This window comes from Scylla paramamosain, chromosome 19, assembly GCF_035594125.1.
Source record: "Scylla paramamosain isolate STU-SP2022 chromosome 19, ASM3559412v1, whole genome shotgun sequence".
In the NCBI taxonomy this organism is placed as follows: domain Eukaryota; kingdom Metazoa; phylum Arthropoda; class Malacostraca; order Decapoda; family Portunidae; genus Scylla; species Scylla paramamosain.
Genome location: NC_087169.1, coordinates 22,236,142 through 22,257,111, shown reverse-complemented (window position 1 = coordinate 22,257,111; position 20,970 = coordinate 22,236,142). Strand labels below are relative to the sequence as shown.

The 20,970-nt window shown below is 40.7% G+C and overlaps 3 protein-coding genes across 6 annotated transcripts in view; all 3 read right to left on the bottom strand.

The window, feature by feature from the left end:
- The window catches only part of LOC135109922 (nascent polypeptide-associated complex subunit alpha, muscle-specific form-like), a 69,980-nt gene extending 62,929 nt beyond the window's left edge, over window positions 1–7,051 (bottom strand). The window contains exon 1 of one of the 2 annotated variants that reach the window (XM_064021818.1): window positions 5,794–7,051. The gene's annotated coding sequence lies outside the window, so the exon portion shown is untranslated. Of the gene's footprint in view, window positions 1–366; window positions 1,121–5,793 lie in introns of those variants that run through there. The other variant, XM_064021819.1, reaches the window with a different exon arrangement.
- Window positions 7,052–7,205: 154 nt separating this feature from the next.
- LOC135109925 (succinyl-CoA:3-ketoacid coenzyme A transferase 1, mitochondrial-like) lies at window positions 7,206–15,646 on the bottom strand. 2 transcript variants are annotated; one of them, XR_010272958.1, is made up of 12 exons: window positions 15,491–15,646; window positions 14,299–14,416; window positions 13,893–14,119; window positions 13,162–13,265; window positions 12,192–12,344; window positions 11,723–11,891; window positions 11,342–11,510; window positions 10,799–10,964; window positions 10,300–10,375; window positions 9,465–9,635; window positions 8,765–8,969; window positions 7,206–7,720 (listed from the first exon to the last, which is right to left on the bottom strand). XR_010272958.1 is itself a non-coding variant. In XM_064021824.1 (11 exons), the coding sequence occupies exons 1-11, from the start codon at window positions 15,572–15,574 to the stop codon at window positions 8,817–8,819; spliced, it is 1,590 nt and encodes a 529-aa protein (XP_063877894.1). In that variant the 5' UTR covers window positions 15,575–15,646; the 3' UTR covers window positions 7,206–8,816. The 2 variants fall into 2 exon arrangements, 1 of the variants encoding a protein (XP_063877894.1); XM_064021824.1 differs by having other exon boundaries at window positions 7,206–8,969.
- A 643-nt stretch (window positions 15,647–16,289) lies between these two features.
- LOC135109924 (uncharacterized) overlaps window positions 16,290–20,970 on the bottom strand; it is a 21,761-nt gene continuing 17,080 nt past the window's right edge. For both annotated transcript variants that reach the window (XM_064021823.1, XM_064021822.1), the window contains 3 exons: window positions 20,373–20,970; window positions 19,827–20,042; window positions 16,290–18,028 (listed from right to left, as the gene is read on the bottom strand). The exon at window positions 20,373–20,970 is cut by the window's right edge and continues 72 nt beyond it. In XM_064021823.1, the coding sequence (XP_063877893.1) occupies window positions 16,997–18,028; window positions 19,827–20,042; window positions 20,373–20,970 (1,846 nt within the window). In that variant the 3' untranslated portion in view covers window positions 16,290–16,996. The remainder of the gene's footprint in view (window positions 18,029–19,826; window positions 20,043–20,372) is intronic.

The following is a 20,970-nucleotide window of genomic DNA, read 5'->3' as shown; positions in this document are numbered from 1 at the left end:
TGCTGGCGATTAAAATACCTTATCTTAATTAAAATACCTCCTCAGAGTCGATAGCGAATACCAGTCAGCCAATTGCGTAAAAGATAAGGCAAGGTATTGTGAAGGTGACCGAACGACCACAACCAACGTTAGGAATCCGACACAACATTCTTTAGATACGATTCTTAGTTTCCTTATCAATCGAGCACAACTACACCAAACTTACATGATAAAGCAACTGTTAGTCTATCTGGCAACACAACCACAACCAAACTAGAGACACATAAGAATAGATTGTATTAGTGAAGGACAGACAGGTGGACAGAGGTAGACTCAGCAATACACAATCTAACTCAAACTGATGGAACACAACCTAAACAAACTCACCTGCCAACATCTGACGCCTCCCTCACGTCCTCAACTGACCACTACGCCGTCACGCCCACCACTGCGACTCCGAGGGATAGCTTGGCCGGGATTATAACCCCAGCAGGAGGGACGCACATTCCTTCTCCTACCGTCCCTCCTTTTCTCCCTAAACTTAACCAGTCAACCACCTTCCTCACTTCAACTAGTAATTACCTTCCATAAACTGTGGTTATTGAAATTGGTCGTCTATTAAGCGTGGTTGTAATGGAAGCAAGGGTGATTGAGGAAGAGTTGTATGTGTAGCAAAGGTTGTTAAGATTATTAGCGAAAGAGTGAAGGTTTAATAACTCTTGCATTAGGAAGGTGGAGAGGATAAAGAAGGGAAAGGAAGAGGAGAGAATGGAGGAAAGGTTGAGATTATTAGTGAATGGAATGAAGGAGTGAAGGTACTGGTTAATTCTTGTATGAGGAAGGTGGAGAGAATCAAGAGGGAAGAGGAAATGAAGAGTGTAAGAAGTCAGATTACTAGTGAATGAGATGGAGTGAAGGTACTGGATAACTCTTGCATTAGGAAGATAAATACACGGAATAAGAGCTAAGAGAAAGACGTAATACAAGTTTACTATAACATATGGCAACACCACGCTGATCCTTAACCTGTCATGCCTATGGTCAAGATCGCCAAGTGAGCCCTCGTGGTCAGATCATTATTTCCGCTGCCAGGTAGAAAATTCCAGCACTTGTCCCACTCAGAGTATTTTCATATTTATATCCCACTACAGTGAAAGCAACGGAGGAGTGAAGATACTGGTCAGATCTTGCATTAGAAAGGAGGAGTAAAGGCAGGAGGAAGATGAATGTGCAGTCAGTTCAAGGAAGAGTGAAGAAACAGGAAGGTGGACAGAATAAAAGACAAGGGAGAACATTAAATGGTGTTAGCTTAAGAATTATAAAGCGAAAGGAATGAAGGAGTCAGAATTTTATTTTTATTTGTTTATTTATTTATTTATTTATTTTTATGTAGGAAGGCCACTGGCCAAGGGCAACATAAATCCAATAAAAAAAATATATATAAAAAACACTGAGATGCCAGTCCCAGAAAAGGGTCCAAAGCGGTAGTCAAAAATTGAAGGATAAGCGTCTTGAAACCTAACTATTGCATTAGGGAAGTGGATAAAATAAGAGGCAAAAAAAAAAAAAAAAAAAAAAAAGACGAAAAGATGCAAGTAATTTCAAGAGCTTGACTGTGAGAAGGATGAAGGGGTGAGAATACTGGTCGACTCTTGCCTCAGGAAGTTACCACAACAGAAAACTCAAACAGAAATGAATGGGGAAGATTAGACGAAGAAAATGTGATTATCTAGGGTGGTGAGAACAGACGCACAGCCAACAGAGGTGAGTGAAGATTAGATTAAAAAAATAAATCAGAATGAGTCAGAGCAAGCACACGGGAACGACTAATGAAGGTCTTTGATAAACTGACGAATCTAATGCGACTGAGTACATTTTATGAAGCGTGTCTATAAAACGATCATTAGAGTAGAGTTAATGAGTCGTTTCAACCTTTAACTACACTCAATTGAACGAAATTTAAGGTACACTAGAATGTTAAAAAAAAGTTGCAGAGGTTCTAATTAAAATTATAAATTTGAATACCTGGGCGTGCGTGAAGCAACACCTGTGGAATTACAGCTTCTCTTTCCGGTGAGAGTATCAGGTGTGCTTCTCTCTCTCTCTCTCTCTCTCTCTCTCTCTCTCTCTCTCTCTCTCTCTCTCTCTCTCTCTCTCTCTCTGGATGGACACAAATTCGTCTCATTAAGAATGGAGACATCTTGAAAATGAATACGTATCTCTATAGTCGCCTTATTAAAATTAAACACGTTGATCAGTTTCCTTAAAAATGGACGACTCATTTTTAGTTTCCTTTAAATGGACACACATTAAAAGTTTCTTTAAAAATGGACAAGTTTCGTTTTTAGCTTCCTTGAAATGGGCAAATCTCTGTTTCCTTTTAAAAATTGACATATTCCTAGTTTCGTTAAAAACTGACAAACCTTTCGTAGTTTCCTTAAAATGGACACTTGGTTTGCTGGTGTTGCTAAAAAAAATGATAGGCACTTGATTTCCTTATAGAGTGGATATATTTTTAGTTCCCTTATAGACTGAACACAAATTTCTTAGTTCCCCTATAGATTGGACACAAGTTTCTTTGTTTCCTTAGACTGGACACAAATTTCTTAGTTTCCCTATTGATTGGACACAAATTTACTCGTTTATCTATAGACTGAACACAAATTTCTTAGTTTTCCTATTGACTGGACACAAATTTCTTCGTTTCCTTAGACTGGACACAAATTTCTTAGTTTCCTTAAAGACCGAACACAATTTTTTTAGTTTCCTCAATAGACTGAACATAAATTTCGTACTTCCTTACAGACTGGACACATATTTCTTAGTTTTCCTATTGATTAGACACAAATTTCTTCGTTTCCTTAAACTGACCACATTTTTTTTCTTTAGTTTCCTTATTGATTGAGCACAAATTTCTCATTCCCTAAAGACTGCACACTAATTTGTCAGTCTTCAATTGGACACAAGTTGTTAGTCTTAGATTGGACACAAGTTTGTAGGTCTTCTTAGATTTGAGAAACTTTCACTTCCTTAAAGAATTAGGCACCAGTTTCTTGGTCCCTGTTGAATGGACACTTTGTCAAAAAAAAATAAATAAATAAATAAATAAATAAATAAATAAATAAATAAATAAATAACTGAGGAACTTCCTTATAGAAACTGAAACACATTGATTTACATTGCCTAATATGACAAAGGAAGCATTGGATTCTAAGATAAGAAGACTGGGAGTGAGATGAAGGAGATCAAATGTGATTAACTAAAGGGGGTTAGCTGGGTCCTCTTTTTTTGTTTTCTATTGATGCAGAAATCAGAGATATTACAAAGAATTTTTTTTTAATTTCTATATATATTGGACACACATTTCTTAGTTTCCTTAGACTGGACACACATTCCTTAGTTTCTTTATAGATTTTTCCAGTGTTTAGGTTTGAAAATATATTAGTCTCCTCCCTCCCTCTCTCTCTCTCTCATTAATGATCACATCTTAATGAAACTCGATGATTTTACACTGAAAACACAAGCACAAATGCACACCAAACATCACAGGAACCTGAAAACAAACAAACATCTAACTCACTCGCGCTGCATAATTTCAAGCTATCAATAGAATCACGAAAAAAAAGCAAAATATCCTTGAAAACCTGACTGTTACGATGAGTTAAGATAGAACTCCTGAGTGTTTGGGAGTACGACAAACAGGATACACAACACTGCAACTGACTGAGTGACTGAAGAGCATTAACATCATGACACCAAAGCAACGGTTGGGTGCCCCGTGCGGAAGTGAGGGACTGCATGACGCCCTAACACACATGACCACACACGAGAGAGAGAGAGAGAGAGAGAGAGAGAGAGAGAGAGAGAGAGAGAGAGAGAGAGAGAGAGAGAGAGAGAGAGAGGAGCGTACCTTGCATAGAAGGATTAAACCAGATTACAGCCACTTACTCCTTCCCCTCCCACGGTTAACTAATCTAGGAACAAGGATAGTATACATAGGCTAAAACTCTCTCTCTCTCTCTCTCTCTCTCTCTCTCTCTCTCTCTCTCTCTCTCTCTCTCTCTCGTGTGGTGGTCTGCTTAGTACACACACACGCTCACGCCTCCCCCCCCCCCCCCCCCAACATCTTACCTCCCGCCATCTCCCCTCAACCGCTGATTCATTTACCATCTTAACCTCCCCCACCCCACGCCTCATTCCCGTTTTCTTTCCCCACCAAACGTCCTTTTTCCAACATCGCCTCCCCAACACCCCCCACCCCAACCCCATCCGCGTGCTGCCTTCAGGAGTGCACGAACCTTGCACGTTACCACTTTAGCCTACTGAGTGTGTGTGTGTGTGTGTGTGTGTGTGTGTGTGTGTGTGTGATTACTTTTCTGGATACAAAATGCCAAGTCCTTTAAATGTCGATTGTAAAAAGTGAAATGAACTCAATTTCAAGTCAATTTAATTAAAAGTAGTGAAGGGCTGAAGTCAATACTGTACAGGAAACGAAGTAATTTATTAGCTTACCTGAAGAAAACTTTTTTTTTTTCATTAATGCTCCTAGAAAAAACAATCTCTCTCTCTCTCTCTCTCTCTCTCTCTCTCTCTCTCTCTCTCTCTCTCTCTCTCTCTCTCTCTCTCTCTCTCTCTCTCGTTTCCAGTGGGACGAGTTTGGTACGGGCCGAGTTTGCAATGACACGTGTATGCACTAGACCGAGATAGCTTGAAACAATAAATAAATCAAAACAAACAGGTTAAAAACAATAAAAAAATAATAAAACCAATCACAACAAAAACAAAAATAAATAAATAAATAAACTACAATAGACAGAATAAAATAATAAATAAAACAAAACATAAAATAAACAAATACAAAAATAAACAACAAAAAAAATATAAAAAACGGAAAATGAGAGAGAGAGAGAGAGAGAGAGAGAGAGAGAGAGAGAGAGAGAGAGAGAGAGAGAGAGAGAGAGAGAGAGATACATACAAGTTTAAATCTCCCTAGAAGAGCTTCATTCCACTCAATTTTTTTTTTATCCATTAATTATTCAATCCAGTGGACGAAAGGTGGAGAGGACACTTATTCCATCCACGATCAGCTGGAAGTGAGTGACGTTGACAGGAGTGAATGAGAGTGGAAGACAGAGGAAGAAATGAGAGGAGCGTGTGCGTGGAGTGATGGACAGGAGTGGAGTGCAGATTGGTTGGGGTTAACATGAGTGGATGGATAGAGTGGAGAGGAGTGGATGAGCGTGTAAAAGTAGTGGAGTGTGATACAATATGGAAATCTTTCTCATTTATTCATTTGTTTATTTATTTATTGGAAGAGCAAATTAAGTGTATTACTAGTAGTAGTAGTAGTAGTAGTAAAAACCGTACGTATATCTTAACCACACTCCCTTACGTAACAACAATTAAGTAATTACTTCTACATATCGGCAGTTATATAATAAAATAAACAAGAACATTTATAAATAGATATAGCAACTGATTTATATAAACATACACAGTTAATATTTATACTCTCTCTCTCTCTCTCTTAACCACCCAGTCACTTGTCAAATTAGCGATATCATTTCATTAGATACTTATGATAACTAACCTTTAATTAACACCACACACTGTATCCGACCCACGTGCTTCCCTCTTACGCTAACACACCCTCACTCCACCCCTCCCTGACCCCCCCAGTGACCTGACCAGCGGGAGACACGAGTGAAAATATACACATTTCCATGCCTTATTCTCGATCTAACCTCATTATCAAGTGATTTTAAAGATACACGTGAAAATTGACCTTGTATGGGTGTTACTAGTGTTACTGACCTCATAGACACGTTGTTATTCCAAGGTCAGGGAGGGAAAACGTTGTATTAATCCCAACATGCACTAATATGACACCCTCCCTTCACAAGCTGCGGAGGATCACTGAGCGGCAAAAGGTGCGACTCCCTCTCTGGCAACACTGCTTTGAGTTGCCGGACAGACAGCATGAGATTGTTCGTGTATCTATTTCTTTTTTTCTCCTATTCCATGCTTTGCCCAATGTTAGTTCTCAGCATGGGTTATCTAAAGGGTGTTTGTGATGTGTGTGTATGTGTGCAGCGCGTTTTTAGGGTGAGAAATGGCTTATTTAGATGTTTTTTTGTTTTGTTTTGTTTTGTTTGTTTTCTGGCGGTCTAACATAAGCGTCCGGTGTGAAGAAGGATACTTTATCTATTTTTTTGAATTAATAGAGTTAAGACGTCGAAGAGAACATATATATTTGGTGATTTAGTATAAAGCGTTTAGGTGACGAGACTGGAGGAGTGAGGGATGAACGTATGTCGCTATGTATGTCTCTTTCTCTCTTAAATTTATGGCGGGATCCGAAGAAAGCTTGGGCGGGAAAATAATGGAGGGAAAAGAGAAGGATGAAGGACTATGAAAATGTTCTTAACTTGGGCGTTACTGAATATTACCGTAGATTACGATAACATAAGAATCACAACTTGATAGAAAATGCTGCATGTGAGGAGAGAGACTGTGATAATGAGTGTGTTGATGAAATAGATAAACGTTTCTATTTGAGATGAGAAGCTGGAAAAGTGAGTAAATAGTTAAATAAACGTTTGTATGTGAGGTGGAAGATTAAGATAATGATTGTATGGGTGAGTACATGAACAAATAGATAAACGTTTGTATATGAGATGATGGGCTGAGATAATGAGTGGAATCATTAAAGAAGCGTTCGCATTTTAAGAGGAGACTAAGGTATAATGAATACATGGGTGAAAAAATGAATTAATAGAAAGATAAACGTTTTGTATGTGAGAAAAGAGACAGAATATGTTAATGGTGTGTGCGGTGCAGGAGGAGGAATGTGGATAAAGTGTCTTATGAGAGGGTCCTTTCATATTCCTTCGTCAGCGGAATGTTTCACGTCCTTATGTTTATGTTCATTGCTTTTCTGCTGTCTCGACACTCCCTACTGTAAACATCCCCCCCCTCCTATCTCTCTCTCTCCCAACACACATACACACGGACACCCTCACACACCCAGGGGCTCAGAGGTCACCTGATTGGCTTATGTCAGCTCTCCTTCCACCCAGTGCTATTGATAACGGCGCCAGCTTAAAAAAAAAAAAAAAAATAGCAACTTAACGCCGCTAGCTGGCTCACTCACTTGTACTCATATAAAGCTACCTAACAATATATTAAACTCTCTCTCTCTCTCTCTGATCAATTAACAAATGCAATACTTTTTCAATGTTTATTACAAAAAAGTTGTCATTATATATACACAGTAGTAAAATACAAATCTCTCTACAGGTAAGTACAAATGACGTTATCTTGAGATACTTGCTGCTAATTGTGGAAAGAAAGAAATGTTTATACCTGAAGCAACAAAACACAACACAACACAACACAACACAATATAATACATCTGTCACCTTTAACACTACAATGCCTCGAGGAACACGCTATTTATCATCAAGTACTGGCCAGTCACCACCAATAGGGAAGTGGTAACGCTGAGCACTTACAACTTCAATTATTATTATTATTATTATTTTTTTTTTATACACTAGGGTTTGGCAAAAGCTTATTAGTTCTTTAAAATTTACACCACAAGGCTATTTTATTTTACTATTATCTTTTTCTATTTAATTTTGGACTTTTTTCTGTTAAATAGTTTTGTAATTGAAAAAGGATAAAATAAAGCTTCTATGTGATCTTTTTAAGCTTTTTGGTACTAAGATCTGTAAAATGCCTGAAACAGAAAAAAGGCAAAGTTAAGCTTTTATTTTCCTTTCATGCATCTTATATAGAGACTTGAGCAGACAAAATCAACCTTATTCTATCTTTTACGGTACTAAAGCCCATTGAATCATTCTGTAATCAAGCAAAGACAAAAAAAATAACCTTTATCTTCTTTCACACTTTTCTTTTGGTGTTGCAGTTTATTAAATAGCTATGTAATCGAGTAAAGACAATTTTATCTCTTCACTTTCTATTTTTCAACATTTTTTGGTATCACAATCTTTAAAATATTCCTGAAATTGAGACTAGACCATTCTAACCTTTCATATTCTTCTTCTAAACATCTTTTCACTACAAGTCTCCTCAACAGACCTGTAACTGAGTAACAGTGAATTAAACCTTCCTTTCCTCCTCCCTCTCTGGGCACTTATTATACTGACTCTCAGCTTAAGCAGTGCAACAGAGTGAGGGAACCAGGAACACCCCCACCTCAGTACTTTTGTCCTTATAGAGACACTGTGGAGTCTTGTCTTGTCTATTCACCTTTACTGGGAATGAAGACCCGATATACTGATAGATAGATAGATAGATAGATAATGATAAGTAGATATATGTTCCTATATTATGGATCTGCTATCAATGATGTATTAATTAGTATTAGTAAATTTACTGATATGCAGGTGATAACAATACACGTTTGTGCATTAGGAATCCAGTATCAATGAAAAGTATAAGCCTTAGTATTGATTATATTCTACATCATCACTCATTTGTCTGTTAGTAATGCCCTCCTTTTTAAACCTTCTATAATCACCAGCTTAAATATCAAGTAGGTTATGAATACAGTCAATATATAATGCATACTTCAGAATACACCATATGTAAGACTACTGTAACACTGACATTGCACCTCTCATCACCTCTGTCCATTTCTTAACCGTTAGTCCCAAAATACACTAAACTAGACAATGGCACTACTTCTCTCACCTCTCTACATCTCTTACCCCACCAGTCCCAACTACACTACACTGAACACTGGCATGTCTTCCCTCACCTGTCACCATCTCCTTCCCCATCACAGGAGCGTGGAAGTAACACAGGGCTGGCTACTCCTCAGGCACCTCAATCTGGGCCATAGTCTTCAGGTCATCAGCCACAGAGAAGAGACAACCAGTGCTGGAGACGATGTCCTCCACGCTTACCCCTTCAGCGATCTCTGTAAGCGTCAGTCCCTCCTCCTTGTTGACAGTGAAGACACACTGAAGGAAATGGAGAAACTGTTGATTATTTTGTTTAGAATGAGGTGGTGTTGGCAGGAGAAATGAGGGCATATGATCAGAGGAACATTGGAATGGAGAAAAATAAAGAATGCATCAGTTATTCTGTAAACACTGAGGTGGTATTAGTGTGTCAGGCAGGAGGAGGTGAAGGAAGGGAATATAATCAGTATGGGGTAGCTTGAAAGGAGACCAGTGGGAAGATGAAAGATCTAGGATGGTGTGTGGATATGACAAGGATGAATAAAGTTGTGGGTAATTTGAAGGGGGCCAGAGGGACACCCAAAGACCTCTGATGGTGTGTGAAGGATATAACAAGGAGAACACTTGAGACTGCTTAATAACCCTGAAAATATGGGGATTCAAAAGCCATCAAAACCCACAAATGAAAAACAAGAACGCTGAACAGAATTATGACGATTTTACTACTTAGAATACAAGACATTGAACACCCAAGGAAGCAGGTGCAGTGTATACCTTGTCAGTGATGATGAGATCCACACAGTTCTTGCCAGTGAGAGGAAGGGAGCAGTTCTCGACAATCTTGTGGCCGCCCTTCTTGTCCAGGTGCTCCATGGTGACCACTACCTTGGTGTTCGGTGAGGAGACCAAGTCCATAGCTCCTCCCATCCCCTTCACCATCTTGCCCTGCAGTGAGGATGGCGCATGAAGGTTAGATAAGGGTATGGGTAAGATTTCTGGCTGGTTGTGAAGGTTAAAGATAAGAGAAGGTTTTGGTATTTGTAAACATTTCAAGCATACATACAGACCGATAGCCTTGGTGTATATTTATTTTTAAGTATTTCAAGCAAGATGTAGATAATTAAAGAAGGTTAAGGATGAGACACGGGCCTGTACTTGTAAACTTTTCAGGCAAGATGATAGAACTGTTAGTGGGTAGGAGGTGACATCACTGGAGAAGCTGCCAATCCCCCCAGTACCTCCCCTCAGTGGAGTGCAACAATAAAAATCCATCTATCTATATACCAAGCTGGCAATCACGCACACACCCAGACAAGACACCACACACACACACACACACACACACACACACACACACACACACACACACACACACACACTACACAAGAAAAAATGCACAATACAACTACTAATAAAAATAATGGCAAGAATACCAGTGGCCAACAAAACAAAACAGTACAATATGAGGTCACATCAATAAAATAAAACACAGGGTACAACACAAAGTCAAGGTCACACAGGTCACATAAGGTAATAAAAAAAACAACACATCACCAATAAAATGAAACACAGGTCACAACACAAGGTCAAGGCCACGGAGGTCACTCACCGGGATCATCCAGTTGGCAAGGTCACCGTACTGGGACACCTCCATGGCTCCTAGGATGGTCAGGTCAACGTGGCCTCTGAGGGAATCAAAGCACACTTATAAGGGTTCTGATACCAATAAGTGAAGGGTATAAGGGACCTGATCATATGTTATTCACACTCTTATGTCTCTCTTTATCCTAGAATTTGTTTTTCATTTTCTTACACTCAAATCCTATCTTAACATCACTTTTTTTTTTCATCCTACATAATCTTCTTTGGGCCATTCACTCTTAAAGAACAATTTTATGTTATCACCTTGTATTTCACTGTCTTATTTAAATCTTATACTAATATCACTCTTTTGCACCATGCAGAATCTTCTTTTACACTCTTTCATGCCTAAACCTTCACACCTGTAGCTCTAGCACTCAAAAAACATATTATCTCTTTTACCCTCACTCAGTCACAACCAACTCATCTACCAATCACCTCTCTCTCTCTCTCTCTCTCTCTCTCACCCGCGGATCATGGCAAAGCTGTCATCCGAGGAGAAATACGAGGCGCCAGGGACGGTGGTGACTGTCTGTTTGCCAGCGTTGATCAGGTCAGGGTCCTGCTCCCCTGGTGCTGGGAAGGGACCCAGACCAAGCACACCATTCTCACTTTGAAGCTGCACATCCATTCCTGAAGGAGCAGCAGAAGAAGAAGGGGTATTAGTGGTGGTGTGGGAGTGGTAGTCGTCATTGTTGTGGTGGTGATGGGAGCTCGTGAAGTAATAGTAATGTAGTAAAAGTATTTGTTGTAATGTTTCTTGTTGTAGTAGTAGTCACACCAGCACTCAAATCAAGAGTATAATAGATGTTGTAGTAGTAGCAGTAGTAGTAGTAGTAGGTAGGCAGTAGTAGTAGTAGTAGTAGTAGTAGTAGTAGTAGTAGTAGTAGTAGTAGTAGTAGTAGTAGTAGTAGTAGTAGTGGTAGAAATATTCAGAAACCAGTGTCAAACCTCCCCCACCCCCAACCCCAAAAAATACATAAAAAAAAAAATAAATAAATACAACTCACCATCAGGAATGTAGTTACTGGCAAGCATGGGCATTCCAATTCCAAGGTTTGCGTACATGCCGTGCTGGAACTCAAGAGCAGCGCGGCGCACGATCCTCTCCCTCATGGCAATAGCAGGGTTCTGAGTGGCGGCACTGGCACTGCTCTTCCCCTTCTTCAGTGTGAGTCTCTGTGGGAGATGAGATGTACCTTTTGTTATGCCACAGAAATTAAGATGTACCTTTCATTAAACTGTAGACTGAGTGTGGAGGAAAATGTGAAGCTTCTTAACAAACACACGAAGTTATCAGTGAGAGGACTGCGGGATAAGAGATAAAAACATACATTTCGTTAAACCGTGGAGCTACAAAGACACACACACGCACGTACATGCACACTCACTTCTATTCTCTTCTCGTACTTCTCTCCAACCACGAGTCGGTCCACGTAGATGGCCGGGATGTGCACTTGGTCCTCTCCTATCTCCCCGACCTCCACCAGTTCCTCCACCTCCACCACTGTAATGCGAGCTGCCTTCACCATCGCCTGGTTGAAGTTACGAGCTGTTTTCCTGTGGGAGTGTGAGTGTCAGTGTCCATTCCTAGTGTTCTCTTGGTTGATAAATTGTTGTTTTTTATATTTTTTATAGTTTTTGGTGTTAATTCATTGTGTGTTTTGTTGGTTTAAAAAGTGATGTTTCTAACTCCTTCCTGTTCTGTTGTCAAAAAATAAATAAACACTGTATTCAATTATCTTTTAAAATACAAAGCAAGGACCTCACTTCTATTACTTCCACCTGCCTACAATGAACAGTCGAGGGCACCACCACAACCACCACCACCACCACTGCTACCATCAGCACCAGCAATACCTGAAGATCAAGTTTCCTGCCTTGTCAGCCTTCCATGCCTTGATGAGGGCAAAGTCCCCTGTGATAGCCTCCTCCATGATGTAACTGCGTCCTCCAAAGTCTCGGCATTCCCTTGGGGCACTCTGCAGCTCCACCACGCCCTTGGCTCCATACCTGAGAAGGAGAGAAAAGGTAGAGTTATACATTGCAATAAGAGAGAGAGAAGTAGGGGAGAAGAGGCTGGTAGATAAGAGACACATATGGCAACAGAGAGGGTGAGAGAGAGAGAGAGAGAGGAGTGACTAATATGATGTTATGGGTGTATTAGGAAGGTTCAGTTGGGTGTGATGTCATAGGTGTGTTTAAGGGTGTTTTAATGGGGGTATGTGATGGTATGGTTCTGTTAGGAAGGTTTAGTTGGCTTGTGTAATGTGACAGGTGTGTTATGAAGGTTTTATTGGGCCTGTGGCACATTATGGATTTGTTGGGAGGGTTTTATTAGACAATCAATTCCCTCCACCTTCCTCTTCTTTGTGGAAATGCTTCTCTTGTTCAGTTCCTCCTGGTGTGCAGTGCATCAGTAGTGTAGTGACAAGGAGGGCCCAAGGGCTGACAGGAAGTGGATGTCCCCGTTCTTCAAACTGTGACAGCTACTGTTTATCTACAGTACACATAGAAAATACACAGTTGCATAATATTATACTGTGTGTGATGGGGACCTTTAAATTTCCCCAAACCCTCATAGTATAAGTCACACCATTCAATTCAAGGAACCATACATTTTCTATGACACTCAAAACATAGAAAACTAGAATTTTCACCCAAACTCCTGAATTCTGGCCTCCTTAAATTACTGTATGATATAGACAGGTATGTTAGATAGATTTTGCAAGGAAACGTTATGTTATCAATGCATTAGGATGATTTTAACGAGAATATGAAGTTTAAAATATCCACAGAATATAACAAAGCCAGCAAAGGTGCCACTCACTTGATAGGAGAGCCGCCCTCGTGAACCAGAGTGCCGTAACCTGTGGGGGTGAAGAAGGCAGGGATGCCAGCTCCTCCCGCCCTGCACCTCTCTGCCAGTGTGCCCTGGGGTGGTAGCAAGACTTGTCACTGTGTATTCATAATGGTCAAATGTATAATGCTTTAATCAACTGAGTTATCTTGATGTGTTTTTGTGACTGAGTTATTTGATGCTGTATATGAAGATAATAGCAATAATATGGTACAAGATTTAACACAGTAATGATAATAATGAAGCAAGATTCAACACAGTAATGATAATAATGAAGCAACACAAGATAAAACAAGAAAAGTAATAGTTCAAGATACACACAATTATAATAAGAATGATGTAACACACACACACACAAAAAAAAAAGCTAAACACAACAATAACAGTAATGATAATAATATTATGCACACAAAGAAAGAAAGAAATAATAATAATACAACATAAGATAAACACAACAAAATATACACAAAAAAATAATAATAACAACAATATAACACAAGACACACATGCACACAAACAAACAAACATCACTACAAAAAACAACAACAATAAAACAAAACAAGAAAACAAGTCAACAAATAAATTACAAAAACAAAAAAAAATCAATTAATAAACAAAAACAAAAAAAAAATCAATTAATAAACAAACACCTAACTAGACACACACACACACACACACTACCTTCCACCTCCACTACCCACCTGCGGCGTAAGCTCCACCTCCAGCTCCCCACTCAGGTACTGCCTCTCAAACTCCGCATTCTCCCCAACGTAGGAGGAGATCATGCGTTTGATTTGCCGCTGGTTCAACAGGAGGCCCAGACCAAAATTGTCAACCCCTGCATTGTTGCTGACCACCGTGAGGCCATCAGCTTTCGTCTGCAGCAGCCCAGCGATCAGGTTCTCCGGAATGCCACAGAGGCCGAAACCTGAGGGTGGTAGGGTGAGTAACATGAGGGTGGTGAGTAAGTATTGGCAGTAATGTTATAAAAATTGGTGTCTGGGTGTGTTATTTTTATTATACAATGCTGTATAGACAAAAATCTGAGGGTGGTGAGGTGTGGGTGTGTTGAGGTCATGAAATTACAACTCTCTCTCTCTCTCTCACCTCCCACCAGTAGTTTGGAGCCAGGAGCAATATCCTTGACAGCCTCCAGTGATGACTCATAAATCTTGGCATCGCGGTGGGCAGAGGTGGAGAGGCTGCAGGCGCTCACCAAGTAAGGCTGAAGTGAAAGACACACCAATAACATCCCCCCTTATCCTTCCTACAATATGAGAAACCATAGTAACTGAAAATGGCTGCCTAACAAGGATTCAGACTCATTAACAGGCTGTAGTGGAAATTACTGTAGTTTTCAAAGCTTTTTTCATGATTAGTAATAGTTATAATAAGAATTCTATAACATTAACTACTAAAAGCCCCTAGTGGAAGTTACTGGGATTTCCAAGACTGTGTTCATGATTCTAATGATAGCAGTGACAGTTTAACATCAGCAGCATGGCTTGTACTGCGCCCTGGGTGTGTCCTGGGACCTGCCACGGTAAGGATACAGGAGAGAGGACAGGTGAAAGCACAAAATGTTAGAAAATACAGTAAAATTTATAGGTTTCAACAAATACTCCCCAGTCGATCCCCAGCCCATAAGGTAAGCCAACCTAACCTAACCTAACCAACCTAACCTAACCTAACCAACCTAACCTAACTTAACCTAACCTAACCAAGCGGGCTTCATTCCCCCCTGGAACCCCTCATTAAATAACCTTATTATTAATTTCTCACAGGGTAAAATGGATGAGATGTAGACCCTGTGAAAGGCTATTGTTACGTACAGTCTATTGGTTAAGTGGCAACACAAACCGAAATTATAAACGTAATTATCATTCTCTCTCTCTCTCTGTTGTAAATTAACACCATTTCTGCGCATTAACTCTTAAGAGGAAAGGGGAGGCAGTGTGGAGTGCCGGTGGGTGTTGTGGGGTTGCGGAAGAGAGGGCGGGGGGAGCCATCAGTCAAGGCCATCCATACATAAACACTATACCCTACATACTTCCGTACATACATGATACAGTGCCCTCATACACAACAAGCAATACGCCCCAGACACAGTAACGCAACCTTAAATCCACTTGAAGTAAAATACGAGAGAAATAACTAAAATAATCAAGAAACTAAAATGCAAACACAAGCAAATACGAAGTTGGAGTGTACCCAAGCTTATTTTTCCCTAATATTCTTATTTATCCGCCATGACAACTGTTACTTGAGGTACCTGAGTGTTAATAAGTGTCTTATTTACCTGCCTGGCGAGTAGCGGGGCTGGGTGGCTGGTAAGACGGGGAGAGAGCCGGAAAATATGACGGCACAGGGATACAGACGCCATCTTCGTTTTGGATCCTCCTGGGTTGGCTGGGTCTCGGTCTGGGTCTTTTGCGTTGCCGGCTGCCAGCTTTCGTACAGTACTACATTTCCACTCAAGTGGACTAACTAATTATTTTTCGCCTTTCTCTTCTCGCTGATAGAGACAAGAATGGCTGGGAGGGGGGGTAAGGGGAATGCTGAATAGTGTGTCTATATAATTCTGTATGGTCTAGGTAATTTTCCTTAGCAAGCGCACCATGTAATTATGGTCTATGTAATTCTCAAACGTAGGAGGTCTATGTAATTCTTTTGCAGGAGGTCTCTATAATTCTTTTTCGCAGGTGGTCTATTTAATTCTCAGTAGCAGGAGGTCTATGTAATTTTCGTTCGCAGAAGGTCTATGTAATTCTCTTCTCTTGCAGAAGGTCTATGTAACTCTTTTGCAGGTCTATGTAATTTTCATCACAGGAGGTCTATGTAATTCTCTTCTCTTGCAGAAGCTCTATGTAACTCTTTTGCAGGTCTATGTAATTTTCATCACAGGAGGTCTATGTAATTCTCTTCGCAGGAGGTCTATGTAATTCTCGTTCGCAGGAGGTCTATGTAATTCTCGTTCGCAGGAGGTCTATGTAATTCTCGTTCGCAGGAGGTCTATGTAACTCTCTTTGGCATGAGGTATATGTAATTACCTTTCCCAGATGGTCTATTTATAATAAAAGAATAAAACTATGACAACAGCAGTACAACTCTTATTTATTTACATAGACATCTCCAGGACACACGTATGGATATAAAATAAATGACTCACATCATATCAACACACACACACACGATTAACAAACAAAAACAACACAAAATGCGCACGCACGTATACAAATATTCCTGTACAGATACGATCAACGCTTCTGTATACTAAAGAGAGAAAAAAAATAAATAAATAAATAAATGAAGATACAAGTACATACATAGAAAAACACGAAGCATTACATCACGGGTATATTCGATAAAAAAAAATAATACAACAAAATTAACTTACGTATATCTCGTAATAATAATGAAGGTACTCTATTGGACGGAACACGTTTAAATATTTGTAGGTAATTACTGAGCAACGACAGTTATGATGATAATAATGATAATAATAATAATAAAATAATAAAAAAATAACATCAACAACAGTAACAATAAGTGTACAACAATTTCAATTACAGGCACGAAGTCTCTTGATTGTTCTTCCCTCCCCAGACTCTCTCTCTCTCTCTCTCTCTCTCTCTCTCTCTCTTGATAACTTTGATTTCTTGCGACGAGGAAGTGATAACTAAAAAAAAAAGGAAAGGAACGCAAGAAAATATAAAAGAAAGATAAAGAACATAACAAGTTTAAGCAAGAAAGGGAAGAGAAAAAGCTTAATAAATAAAATAATACATAATGGCAGCTTATTACATTAAGAATATGGCGTGAAACCTTTTATTCGGAGGCGAGAGAGAAGAACAGAGTCAAGATTATGTTCCTGTCTCTTATTTCTACTTAACAAACCCGTATCTCTTTTTATTTCCTCCCTCTCCCAATATTCTCTTACCTCTTCTAGTTTACGCTCATTTAGAAACCTTTTCTCGCTCTGTATATTGTATAATTTGTATGATAAGGACCTTTTAACTCTATCTTGATCTTCTTCTTCTTCATTTTCATCTCTAACTGTCTTTTCTTTTCCGTTATCAGCTTCTTTTTCTCCAACATCGCTTCTGGCCTTCTCATCTTTTCTGTTTTCACTCTCCTCTTCTTCTGGATCTCTTTCATCCGTCTCTTTTTCATTTTTGGTTTCATATTGTTCGGTATCACTGTCGAGTGTCTCTTGTTCTTCATTCTCAGTTTCCTCTCCTTCATTATCTATCTTATATGTCTTTTGTTCTCCATTTTCAGTTTCCTCTTCGTCATCTCTTCTACCCGCTTCAGTCTTTCCATTTTTTGCTTGTTCTTCTTCAGTATCACTTGTAACTATCTCCCCTTCTTCCATTTTCGTTTCCTCTTCGTCAGCATCTTTCCTGCCTGTCTCTTGTTCTCCTCTTTTCACTTCCTCTTCTTCAAAATCCCTTCCAACTGTTTCATCCTTCCTCGTAGCAAATGAACCGTCCTCCATCCCTTCCTCTTTCTCCTCCTCCACATCAGCAAGACCCATTCTCCCAACAGCTCCTCCTTCAGCGCCTCCGTCAAGTTTCCTCGGTGTCCTGGCACTGATATCAAGCAGGGACAGCGAGTTGTAATCCTTGATGGCCGTTAGGGGGAGCTGCGCGGCGTTCACCTTTCTGTAGCTCAGCGCAAGGGGGAGGTTCGCGTCGTAGTTCAAATGAGAGTCCTCGCAGCGCACGTAGTACCACCAATTGCACTGCAGGATGGACTGATCGAAGAGCGTCATGTTTGGGCACAGGAAGCTGGTCATTGTGTTACCCACGGCCGCTGGTAGGCACATATGGAAGACCTGGGGAAGGAAGGAAAGGTAAACAAGATCGCATCAGAGACAACCTCAACTCAAACACTTCTTCACCGCACCTCCACTACTTTCCAAAGGCTCTAATTGAAGTGACGCGAGTTCCTAAAGGTGTTTTTTACGGTTCCAGTGACAGGTTAATGAGATTTCTATATTATGAGCTGGAGAGACGCTCATGAGAACCCGGTTAATCATCTCTGTGGGCTTTGAAAATGTTGATGGTGACAGAGCACAAAGTTTCAGAATACGGGCGCAGAGTAGGTGCGTAAAACCTTAAAAAATAATAGAAAAAATAGATCTTCACCAAAACTAGATGCAATAAACATATAGAGAAAAAAAAAGAGTTGAAAATAAATATAATGAACAAAGAAAAAGAGTCACACACACACACAACACAAACACACACACAGGAAATATCGACGAAGAAAAAAGCACAAGAAATGAGAGCTAGGAATTGAAGGAAGGGGAGAGAGAGAGAGAGAGAGAGAATGGTGAGAGAAAGTGAGAGAGCATCCTTTTCCGGCGAGAGAGACCGTTAAGAAGTGAGAGCGAGGGACCGAAGAAAGGGGGAGAGAGATAACGGAGTGAGAGAATGAGAGAGTGAGAGACAGAGAGAGTGAGAGGAGATCGTGTTCCTCTCCCTCTCACTTTGGCGCAGGTGAGGCTGACAGGTAAGGAAGTAGGTGATGAAGGAGAGGGAAGGTGCGAGTCATGATGATAATTATGTGAAGGTAAGAAGAAAGGAAGGTTCGACAGTTAAGTTGGTAACACTTTGGTATCATCTGTGGCGTGCTCTCTCTCTCTCTCTCTCTCTCTCTCTCTGATTATTTTTTTCCCTCTCTTTCTTATTTCCCGAGTTATTTACGTTTTTTTTCTCTTATTCTTTTCTTCCTCCACTTCCTCTCACAACATTTCATTTGCGTCTGCGAGTTTCTTCTTTTTTACATTCCTCTCCCTCCTTCTCCCAGCTTTATCAATTCATCTCCTCTTCCTTCTGTAAACTTTCTCTCCCTCTGAGTCTGTTCTCCTTCACTTGACCTCTCGACTTCTCATCTCTCTCTCTCTCTCTCTCTCTCTCTCTCTCTCTCTCTCTCTCTCTCTTGCATCCAGATTTTTAGTATAGAATGTCACAAATAAAAAGAAAACTATTTGATACCCAGAACAAAACTAAATTGAGACTATAAACTTTGAAAAACACTCCTTATATTTGATACCCAGAACAGAACTAAACTGAGAGTATAAACTTTGAAAAACACTCCTTATATTTGATACCCAGAATAGAGTTGAAATGAGACCGTGGATGTTTACGGGAAACTTAAGGTCCGTATTTAGAAACGCATTGCTCCCTCACCATGACTATTTGCAAAGCCCGGAGAAGCGATAAGCGTGCTTCTCGAGACTCTTTCTCCTGTCAATAATGTAGAAATCTTATTAATATGTCATCGGAACCGTAAAAAAACACTTAAAAAAAAAAAACACTGTAACTTTAGCTAAAGCCTTTTGAGAGTAGTAGAGGTGCAGGCTAGAAGTGTTTCAGAATTTGCTCCAATCACACCTCAAATCTCTTCTCAAAGGCCGCAGAGACGATGAACCGGTTTTCAAGAGCGTTTTTTCCCGTAAATAATGCAGAATTCTTGTCAATATCTCACTAGAACCGTAAAACAAAGCCTTGAAAACCCGCGTGCAGCTTCAACTACACTACTAGAGCCTCTTGGAAGTAGTGGAGATGCGGCGCAGAGGTAGAATACGTTACTAAAGACCTTAACCTATCACTACCTGTCTCTCTCACCTTGCATCCCAGCTGAGTGTCCGCGTAGAGCCCTGGCAAGTAGTGCTGTTCCTCGCAGAAAAACTTGGTACGGGGAACTTCGACTGAGTGATGTCCGTGCGAGTTTGTCGGACTGTAGCCAGGCGGGTAGTAATCCTTGGGCGCCTCTCTCACCACGAACACCTTGGCAGCGAAGGAAGGCACGTGGTCTGTGTCCGCGGGGGTGTCTGGCGATACCTGATGGAGGCGCAGAGGGTGTCACAGGTGGTGTGTTTTTGGTGTTGGTGTTTGTGTAAAGCTTGGTTTGTGTGTGTGTCTATGTGTGTGTGTGTGTGTGTGTGTGTGTGTGTGTGTGTGTGTGTGTGTGTGTTTTAGTTCGTGATTTGTGGTTTGTTTGTTTACTGATTTCTTGTTTAGTTTGTAGTTGTGGTGCGTATGTTAGTGACATGTTAAATCATTCTTATTTTTACAAGTTCTTTGGTTATGAAATAGTTTTAGGCAAATCCTGCTACTACTACTACTACTACTACTACTACTACTACTACCACCGACGCACGTCACATTTACCTGCAACACATCCGCCACCTGAGGACCCACAGTGCGCGGCGGTGACACGTGGGACTGCGGCTGTGGGGGCTGCGGGAAGGGCTGGAAGGGGCTGAAAGGCGGCGCACCGAACGGCGGGGTGAGGAAGGGCGGCGCTGCGAAGGACTGAGTCTGGGGGCTGAAGGGCTGAGGGAAAGAAGACTGCTTGGTGTTGAAGGACTGGTGACTTGCTGCCAGATCATTCCCTGTTGGCTGGTGAATGACCCTGAAGTGTGATTTCCTTGAGTCTGCCCTTAAATTGGGGTCGTTGCTGCCTCTGGAGAACCAAGAGGCTTCCCCAAAGGGCCAGGGAAGCCACGCCATGAGTCTCCTGAAGAAGGAGGAGGAAGAGGAGCGTCTTGTACCAGTCCGTCGTCTCGCAGGGCGTAACCAGGGCCTTCCACCTCTTGTAGCTACAGAAGGGAGGTGATTTGTTGCTACATAAGAGCTACTAACGCCACCAGCATCACCAGCAGTGCCTCCGTCAGTAGATCCGCTGAAATGGACATTTTGCGCTCCTGAAGAAGGCACCGAGGACCCATCGCCTACTGATTGGGTCCCGTCGCCCTCAGAGTGAGCC